Below are 10,579 nucleotides of genomic sequence, written 5' to 3'. Positions count from 1 at the left end.
CCTACCCCCACCGGTCGTCTTGTTCTTCTGTTCACCCGACCGAGCCGACGGATCTGGCAGCTGCCAGAGTTGCGAGGTAGGAGGAGGGAAGGGGGAGGGCCGGCGGCGAGCTGCGAGATGATGGAGGCGGACAGGTGGTGGGTGGCGGCGATGCGTTGGAGACGATGAGGAATCGGGACGAGGGTCTAGCCACGAGCCGAGGAACAAGGTATTATGGTTAGATTTTATATGGGAGTGGCTAGGCGGGCTTTAGCGGGCCTGGCAGGCTGTACCGGGCCATCAATGACAGTTGTGAAACTGTCATAAGAAATCCGTCATGGATTAACATATTTCTTGTAGTGAGTGCACGTCTCCATTCCATACCAAGCCCCTTCTCTAGTCGGGGAAAGGCCATTCTAAAACATCAGATCTCCCATTTCTGGTGAACAAAAATCAGTTTATTCACCTATAATATATGACAGGTAGCAAAAAATTGGATGCGTCAACAAGAGATTGTATGTCATTTCTGAACACCACCTCGGAGGAAAGCGTTGGAAGGATTCCTTTCAAAGCGTAAGAACCACCGAAGAGCATGGGATTGGTATTTCTTTTCTAGGAGTTTCCAGTTCTTGAGCACTAGTAACGTTTTGATCATTCTTGTTGACCCTCCATGACCATAGGTTGGTTTCATAACTAGAGCTTCTGTTCAACTCTTTACATACCTTGATGGGAAGGAAAACTCCACTTTAGATGGATTAAAGGTTTTACAATTATACCTTGCTAATGTTATCAACCGGATGAATTTAAAATTGTTCGACTCATTGTCATTAGAGAAACACGTGCCATAGGAGAATTGACTTCGGATCAGAGCAGGAATCGAAACCAAGGAAAAGCTATCTTTCATACCAACACATAGACAACTTACTAGTACCATTTTATTAATAAGTTCCAAAATATACAATCAATATATTAATGGAGTTTTTCTAATAAATTACAACCATACTGGCCCTCACGTGGCATAACAGTAACAGTTAAGCTTCCAAAGTAAGGAAAGAAATGTATGTCAGGCTAGCTCGACCTCTTCATACTCATGGAAGGAAAAGCCTAGAACAACCAGAACAATTTTGACATGACTAGCGAACTCCCCGCCAGTGATTAGATGTTTGGCGTGGAATTCAGCCCCACAATTACGAGCAATGTAGCATAGCATATCCACCCATACCGTTGCAATCAGCTCCCACCGATAAGCTGCTCCTTCGGGCCTAAGCAATTCCAAGGAGACCTCACGAGCTTGGTCAAGTGCACGGGAACCATGGTAGACACCGTCATAGACTTTCTGGAGGAACGCACTCCGATCAGCAACGATAGCAGGACGAGTGCACAACAAACTATGTCGACTTTTATGAAGCACATGATACGCACAGCTATCAAGCATCACATTACGCTTGGCGACAAGATACATCATGTAATTGGACAATGCTTGGCTAAAACTTCTGAATTCGGAGGCACTGGCAGTCTTATCGGCCACTAAGCATATATCAGTCACCATGTGCCAAAGATAGACACTTGACACAAAAGCCAAACCTTGGATGTTGCTTAACTGAAGTGCCCGTTGAGCTGCACTTTCAGATTGTTGACCTGCACCAAGATAATCTTTGGTCTGGAGCGCAGCCCACCATTGAGACCATTGGCCACGGAAGCTGCTGGAGGACAATCCCCCACCACCAGGTGCATTGGTTTTTATCTCAAGCAGTTTTACAAGTAGCACCTTCTTTACCTCAGGAGATATGACGACATGTGTTGTGTAATCCCGCTTGATGCCGATACTGCCCATCATCCGTTCCAGTCGGCCAGCTTGTATCTCCTGGATGCATCCATCAAGCATGTTATACTGTTTCATCTTCCCCGACCACTCCATTCTGCTTCCTGGATGGAGACCCTTGGGTACACAATGGAAGATTTTGTCATAATCAAATGTCCGCCAATATGCAATTGGCATGTATGGCCAATATGATAACAGGGACCACATGAAGGTAGAGGATATCTCCATTGTGACAGCGCCCACAAGCAATATGTAAGATATGGTAACATCAGCTCTACTGTAGTTGACTAGTCCCTGCAATTGATGATCAACCCTGGCTTCCAAAAACAAAACGAGAGCCGTAGAGGTTAGGACAAGTGTGATGAGTCGATGTAACACACCAGTGACCCGTCCAAACTTGGTGTACAAGTAGTCATGTACCAGTGAGAGTTGAATCTCAACAATCTTGTACACTAGATCACTAGCTCCATCGTCAAACCTGTGAATCCTTTCTGCAATTGCAATCCTTAAATCCTGTAAATCAATTCCGCTAAATGGAGGATTTACGTCCATCAAAAAATCAAACTTCATAAAGAAGCCCCCGCAGGTCACATCCATCACATGTTCGAAATTTTCCTCTTTCTTCTCAGAAATTATTGATAGCAGGCCATCATAATATCTGCTCAAGCCGGAGGCAAGATGCCTCCCACCGGCATTGAAGCTGCTGCTCCTTGAGCCTGCTCTCCTGAGTGCCCTAATTCTCTCAGCATATTTAATAGTTCCAGAGATGAACATTAGTACCATGGGAGCTACAAGCTGACTGCCTCCGTGCCACTGCTTGCGGACGATGTAAATGGCCAGTGCCACCTGGATGGTGAAGTTCAGCAGGTGGCGCTTCCACAGCATGCAGTCCTCCATGGAGAAGGCGGTGATGGTGTCCTGTCCGCCAAGGTGGAGCAGCAGGAAGGGCGCCCAAAATAGCACAAGCTGGTGCTGTGGGTCACTAGTGTGGGCGGCGAGGCGTCCGAGGACGAAGACCGCGATGGAGTCTGCCGATAGGTATGACAGCCACAACAGCGCGCTCAGCACGCGGGAGCTGTGGCGCTTCCGGAACGCTGCAGAGAAGAGGAGGATGACTTGAAGGGAGAAGCTCGCTAGCACGAGCAACTGGATCTCCCACTCCTTCCAGAGTTGCTGGACATGCTCCACTGAGCTGATACGTTTTACGAAACAAAAGTTAGAAAGGACGAAAAGGAATATATATAGAGCAAACGTCAGCGCGTAAGTGTTTGAGGGCGACAAACTTTGCGTCAAGCATTGGGCTGGAAAGTGATACTACCTCCATTCAAAATATAGGACAGTTTAGTAGGATATTTAAGCCTACCAAAACGTCCTACATTTTGGAACGAAGGTAATACTATCATTTAACATTGGTTTCTAAAAGGCTAAAAGCAAAAGCCCTGGCCTGAGAACTCTGTTGTTTTATTTTTGCTTCATATAAAAACGGAGGAGATGTTCCCGTCGACTACTAAGGCGTCTGTGGCGACCTCGTTAATCTCAAGATGATGTGCCGGCTCAGTCTCTCGGACGTGCTCATAGGGGTATAGAGGGTGTATGCTCGTGTATGTGAGCGACTTCGATTATACCATGTTTTAAAAAGTTGAGCGGGGGAGACCCTTTCATTAAAAAAAAAGGGCTAGATATCGCATGGAACAAAAGTTGATCTACTCAATATATGCATATCTTACCCCACGCATGCCATTTAAAGAAGATACTACCGGAATGACATTCTATGCCGACAGCCCGCAGTCGTCGGCATAGGCACAAACCCCGTCGGAATAGGCCTATGTTGACGGCAACCGTGGGCATAGGGTCGTCGGCAACTTGTACGTCGGTGTAGCTGGGCAGGGCCATCGGCGTAGAAAAGCCGTAGGCATAGAGGCCTATGCCGACGCCCTTCATACAACCATCGGCAAACTTCTACGTATGACGGCGGCTAACGGCGCCGTCGTCATGTTCTGATCAATGAAAGGGCGACACGTGGCACAGCTATGCCGACGGCCAATCCGTCGGCATAGTTTTATATCTATGCTGACGGCCAGACCGTCGGCATAGTTCTGCCATGTGTCGACAACTGGTGCAGCCTGGCACTAAGGTATGTCGACGGCCCAGCTGCCCCCCAAGTACCCCGTTCCGTCTAACCCTAGCACAGTTGACTGGCAGATCTAGCCCTTTGACTTTCACCAGACGGGGTTTGACCGATGGACCTTTTCACCTGGTTGTGATAGGCTCCTCATGACTAACCCTGGCACCGTTGACCGGTGGATCTAGCACTTTCAAGATTCTTATTAAAAAAACATATAAAACTTGTCAAAATAGATGTAATTATCAATTTTTTGTGATTTTAATAAAGTATAGGGACCTATATACAAAAAACATGAGGTCACATTACTAACATACTCGAAAAAAATACAAACTACATATTCATAATCTATGGTAAATTCTACACCAAATCAATATATAATTTATGAATGCTTATGTCTAGATAAGTTAATGAAATTTTAATTTAGAAAGAGATAAAAACTAAAAAAACAGACAATACACAGATATGCCATTTAAGTTAATCAAATAGCTATGCCCCGGATCGATGAGGTGTGCCCAACCGACACTCCTCGGATCGATGACGTGGCACGTGCCGCGAATCGAGGACGAGGACCAAGCCTATCTATGCCGACGACCTCCATTAGTGCCGTCGGCATAGCTATGGCGGCATCAAACGCTCGTCCCCACCGGGTTGCCGGGCCCACGTTTATGCCGAGGGCCGCTGTAGGCATATGTCCCACTATGCCGATGACATAACTATGCCGACGGTCACCGTCGACATATGTGGAAGTATGCGGACGGCTTGCCCTAGGCCGTCGGCATACCTCCATATAAGCCGATGGGGTCCCTCGGCATATGACAGACCGTCGGGATTAGGCGAAATTCCGGTAGTGAGACGAATAAGCATATTATGCAATGGATTATCTCTTAATGTTAGACAATGCATAAGTGGTAGCTTTTGATCTTGTGTTCCTGTTATGTTAAACAATTTATGGAAGCACCTGATCCTATAATCTCGTAGGGGCGGGCGACTCAGCCTCCTCATACGGTCCTACCCACGACAGCACCATATGAGACGACAGGAAGTAGCTTGAGGCAACACCAACGACCTCCATCCTGTTGCCCACCTCTGTCGCCGGGCCAGGATCCGTTCTTGCTCGAGCTCGCACCTAAAGCGCGCACCTCCACACCATGACGCACAGTCGATTGGTCATTGTGTGTGTCGGCGCGCAGCAGCTGCCTATCGCTGCTCTCGCCTACCAACCCATGACTCCCAATGATGTGACAGTTGTCCTTTTGATCTGGTGACCTTGGCTATGCTGGTGGCCAGGCAGTTACTCCCTCGCGAGCAGAGAGAGAGGTTGTGCAACTCGTGTCTCATTATGTGGAGGTTACACAGTTTATATACATACACGGCTCAACAGAAAAAACTCAACGCAAGGCCTGAAAACTAGCCATATACAAGGCCCACTAACACACGACTAACACACGTTCGCTAACATAAATGATACAGACCCTTGTCGGACGGCAAAACAGGTCTGGACAACGTGGTCCGGACGTATGTGGACGATTTATGGGTCGGCATTGGAGATGCCGTTACCGGCCCACATCATTCTGGGCGTCATTAATTCACATAGAGGATGCCGGGGAAATGGCCCTAGGGACGTGGTGCCTGTCGCAAGTTGGTTCACGACGGTGTGGAGTGTGCATGTCGCAAGTTGGTACACGACGGTGTGGAGTGACAGCGGTGATGTCCACGTCGTGTTATGGGCTTATGGCTGGCCTTCTGATGACCGTGTTGACGGTCTATGGTCTCCCACCATGCATCTGCTAGCGCCGCTGTGGTCGATGTCTTGTTGGTGTGGTGGTCTTCGCGCGGATGCAGCAGTGGAGCGGGATCGCATGGTTTGGCGGCGATGTGATTTGCTGGATCAGTAGGATCTAGCGATATGCATCAGGCTTTGGTCAGATGACTCGCATCTGGAGCGATGGCTGCTAGGCGTTGTGTGGCGCGCACGACAACCAATAACATGATTTTTTTTTCACTTCTCTGATCTTTCTCCTAAATAGTATTTTTCTTTGGTAGACTATAAATTCTTATCAAGTAAGTAATCATGTGAACTGCACACAAAAATTGCTAAGATCTCCTACTCCCTCCGATCCATATTAATTGTCCCTGATTTAGTTGTTTATGCTGTTGTTACTGTAAGCAGGGGCAATTGTCCCGTTAAAGTTTAAAAATGCACCCTCTATTCCTAATATAGTGGCAGTTCCATTTAAGTTGATGTCCCCGCAAAAAGAAAAAAGTTGATGTCATTTCTTTGCATCCCACTCACGTGTAAGCATGGAGCGTCCTGCCATAGCCATAATGTGCATACATCTGGGCTATTTAGAGAAGGATGGTTGTCTTAGGGGGCTCTTCCTCCCTCCCGCATCTCAGGGGTGGCGGGACCCCAACATGCGTGGAGGTGCGGCCGATTTAGAAGTGACGGCGTTGGCTTCGACGGCGGCGGCGGTCGGCCCTGCCTCGGGCCAAGGGCAGCTGCTGCGGCGGCTGGCCTGGATCGGGCGGCGGCGCGATGCGGTCTTCGGCGGCATGTCACCTGGTTTTAGATCGGCGGCGGCGTCGAGGGCCTGGTGGACTGCTTGGCGGCACCCATGGCAGATCTGTTCTGGCCGGTGTAGCCAGTGGTGGTGGTCATCTTCTTCGTCAGCGGTGGCCGGCCAGAAACTTGTTGATCGGATCTTGAGATCCATCATCTAGTCCCGGCCGCGAGTTGGGGAGACATGGTTGCCGGTGAAAACCGAGCCGACGGTAGGCGATGGCGGCGTTCTACGCCGTTACCTTGATGAAGGCATCGTCGTGTAACTACTGTCGACCCACTCGTGCTGCTCCGGGAGAAACCCTAGGATCTGGTGTTCCAGATCGGACGATGGCGGCACTGCGGTGTCGTTTCTCTCTTGGGAGCATCATTTGTGGAACAGCGCTGGAAGTCAGACGCAGAAGGTGGAGCGGCTTCGTCTTGCACGGAGCTTCGGTGGAGATGTCAAGTCATGCCTGAGCGACAGGTGCTACGCTTGGTCATGTCTGGTCTGCAGGTGCTACGCACGACAGATCCTCCAAGAACTTCAAGCTGTGTCGGCTGGTGATACTTGGCAGCATGACACTTAGGTGTATCAGTGGCGACCACGACGTGTTCAGCTGTTTGCGCGCAGGGAGGAGGTGCCGTTGGGTGCTGTGGTGGCGTCGACGATAGCTGGACTGAGCAAGGTTGATGCATCAATACAGTTCTGAAGATGGAGTGATGGCAGTTGGCGGCGGCGGCCTTTGAGAGCACGCCGGACCAGTGTGTGCCCCAGACCCAACAAGTGGCTAGGTTGGGGTCTCAATCTTAGATGTTAGGCTTGGTTGCGATGTCTATTTGGTATTAGGCCCAGACTATCTGCGCCGCTTCATCAACTGGATAGGTGTAGCGACAGTTTGTTGCTTAGACGGCGGCTTTAGTCTTACTATTGTATTGATTTTGCAAGGTCTTGTGAGAATAATTAATAAAGTGACCATATGCATCGCCCAGATGCAGAAACCGGGGTCATCCTCCTTTTCTAAAAAAAAGATAAGATGCTAATAACATTTACAACAGTAAATAAGTGCTCTGTGGAAACATACAGTCAAATAGGATAATCCCCCTTAAAAAAGAGAAAAAGATATTGTTTATCCTTCAACTTTTGGTGGAGTCCAAATTTAGCCCTTAAACTTTGAAACTAGATAACTCGCACCTTATAACTTTTAAAACAGGGTTTACTAGTCCTTCACCGAGTCCTTCAGGTTGTTTCCCTGCTGAGTCAACCCGGTTTTGACTCGTAAGTCTAACACAACATCCACCTCATCATCTTCATCTTACTGGAGTCGGGGATTTCATCGAACACTTCGTAGGCAGCCCGATCAGATCCGCATCCTGCCCCGGCCTGCAAATTTTTTTACGGGGTGCGACAAAATCCTGACTCTAACCCGGGAAAATGCGGGTTTCCCCCTCATGGCTGCGGTGCCCTACATATAAGCGGAAGCGGTTGGTGGGGGGGGGGCATTTCATCCCGCGCTTTCTCCCACCAACCACCTCTCCTCTCCCCCCTCGCGCCGCCGCCAGCTGCCGCCCAAGATTCTGGCGACAGCAGCCGGCAGGAGCACGCCGGAAGGCCGCCACGCGCACGAGGCCTCCCCTCCCTTCCCCCTGCGTCGGCGGGCCGTCGGATTTGCAGATCTGCGGCACTTCATCGGGGGCCGCCGGATTTGGCTTTTTCCGATCGCCGGTTGCTGCCCCAGGCGATGGAGTGGTCGGGGAGCCACTCCCGCAGCCCAGGCACGGGCGCATCGCCGCATGCAGGCACCGGTTCGTCCGCCTGCCGCCGCCGAAGGTTTGCGGGCATGGACTCGTTCGGCCGTCCACCGGGCTTGGCGCTCGCGCAGCGTTTTTGTCGCCGGCCGATGCCGTTCATAGAGTGCGACGACTGCCCGCGCCAAGTGTTGCGGCTCACTTCAGGCACGCCGAAGCACTCCGGATGGGTGTTCTACAAATGCGAAAACGACGGGGTACGTGCACTTGCGGTAGCTCGTTCCATAGCTCATTCTTTAGTTCAATTGTGATAGCTCACTTCAAGATTGCTCATTCTTTTGTGTAGGACGATGGATGCTCATTTTGGTTTTGGGAAGGCCAATACATTAATTTGTTGATACAAAGAAACTTAATAGATGTTAGTGCACTCCTTAGTACAATCAAAGGCAATGATGCGGCTGCATGTGCAACTAGAGGGGAAGCAACGTCTACTTCTTTGGAACCAAAGATGAAGAATGAAGAAAGCAAGATCAAGAATCCGCAGATCAACAATGAGTGCATGGAGAAGATATTGCTTCAACTAGTGGGAGCAGTTATGGAAGTTGGAAATCTTCTGAAATGCATACTTGTGGTTCTTGTTTTCTTTGGTTTTGCTATTCTAGCCAAGATTTGGTGATATCTTTTGTATCTAATGTAGTTGCAAAGGCAAAGAAAAGCATTATGCTAGATCAATTTAAGTTGCAAATCTAAGTTTTACGGGCCGGGAGGAGCTGCGCCAGATCAGAACCCGCAGAAGTCGACCCGTAATAATAGTATATTCCGCGAATATACTTTTTTACGGGTCCATTATGCGGGGTCTGCATCTGTGCGAGCCCATGCTGGCCCGCAAAAGCGGTTTTGCGCAAACTACAAAGACGTTTTACGGGTCGGCGGGATGCGGGATCTGCTAGAGTTGCTCTGAGCCATGCCGCCATTGCACGTGCACCCAAATCAGCCATAGAAGCCTCCTGAGCAACGTGCCGGAGCTCGTGCTCGGGTGCTCAAGGAGGCATCGAGGTGAGGTGCACCAACCTATCAATAGAAGCCACCTTCACCTCGACACCTCGGCCTTGCCCTTGCCACAGCACGTGCGCACCAATGTGGCCCCGGACGCGAGCGTTGCGAGCTCGAGGGAAAGCACCACCGGCGGCAAAGTAACGTGTGGCTGCTTGTCGGAAGCAGCTAGACCACCGTCGAGCTCGATGCGTACCTAGGCGGCGTTGGTTTCCTGAAGGGGAGCTCCAGAACGACGCGGGCGTCAGCTTAGTTACCTGCATGGCTGGCGCGCTCGTGTCGCTCGTACTGGTGCGGCTAGCGGCGGTACGCACAGAGGTTGGCAGGCAGCAAGGAACTGCATGCGCCATGGCGAGGTGCACGGGGCTACCAGTGCTGGAGCGGCACTGTTGCATTGCACGCTGCCAGCGGTGAGAAGGCAGCGGCGGCTTCGAGTGGCCAGTAGGCAGCCCACGATGCGGCCATGGCGGCGTGTGGTAGCGAGCAGGACCATCTGATGGTAGGCACGCATGGTGTGTTTAATGAAATGCCCAAACAGAAATAGGGAGAAGGAAGAAGAGATAGGGCCAGGTTGGGGAGAGAAATACCGCCACGTGGATGAAAAACCAGTCAAAACCACAATGAGTCAGCAGTAATACCGGGTCAGCCAAGATGATGGACTAAACTTGTCCGATTTTTATTGTTATGGGTGCAAATTGTCTGGTTTTAGACTTGAAGAACTAAATCTGGACTCCACCAAGAATTGAGTAACGAAAAGTATACTTTTATCTATTAGAAAGTACGATCAAATTGAATATGATTTACGACAATATCTAGAGCGTTCTATATTAAGGATTTTAAGTCTTGAAGCTACCTGTGTTGAGTCGTGGGCGGGCAGGTTGGCACGGCGCAGACGCAGTCTCCACATTCCTTCAGCACCCTCATGTTGCTCCGACAACAACATGAAACCGCAAGCAGCGGCTGGAGCGTGGGAGAAATTAGGAAAGATGGAGAGCTGCTTATGCTCGTCGTGTTTTTATAGTACCAGTACGTACCAATTCAATGCCCACACGTCCATGGCACTCTCCATTGATTCTTTGCTTGGACTGGCACAACTCCGCTTTGCTTGCAGCTGGGTCGACGGAAGATTCCGCTAGCTTAGAATAATACACATGCACGCAAACTAAAGAGCATGCCAGTGGAGGAACTGCATCAATCATATCTTACGAGGCAAGCTTTCGCTCTACTTTATACAGAATAAACCATATAGTCAAACAATGCAATGTGCAAAAAAATTCCCCTTGCAAACTGATTAGATAACAGAAAAACACAA

General features: G+C 49.8%; 1 protein-coding gene across 1 annotated transcript; it reads right to left on the bottom strand.

Annotated features, from left to right (window-relative positions):
* Positions 1–905: 905 nt before the first annotated feature.
* Positions 906–10,230, bottom strand: LOC119282470. The gene is made up of 2 exons (XM_037562695.1): positions 10,121–10,230; positions 906–2,993 (listed from the first exon to the last, which is right to left on the bottom strand). The coding sequence occupies exons 1-2, from the start codon at positions 10,189–10,191 to the stop codon at positions 1,043–1,045; spliced, it is 2,022 nt and encodes a 673-aa protein (XP_037418592.1). The 5' UTR covers positions 10,192–10,230; the 3' UTR covers positions 906–1,042.
* Positions 10,231–10,579: the final 349 nt, after the last annotated feature.

The sequence above is a fragment of the Triticum dicoccoides genome, chromosome 3B (assembly GCF_002162155.2).
Source record: "Triticum dicoccoides isolate Atlit2015 ecotype Zavitan chromosome 3B, WEW_v2.0, whole genome shotgun sequence".
Lineage (NCBI taxonomy): Eukaryota > Viridiplantae > Streptophyta > Magnoliopsida > Poales > Poaceae > Triticum > Triticum dicoccoides.
This window is presented reverse-complemented; position numbering and strand designations above follow the sequence as displayed.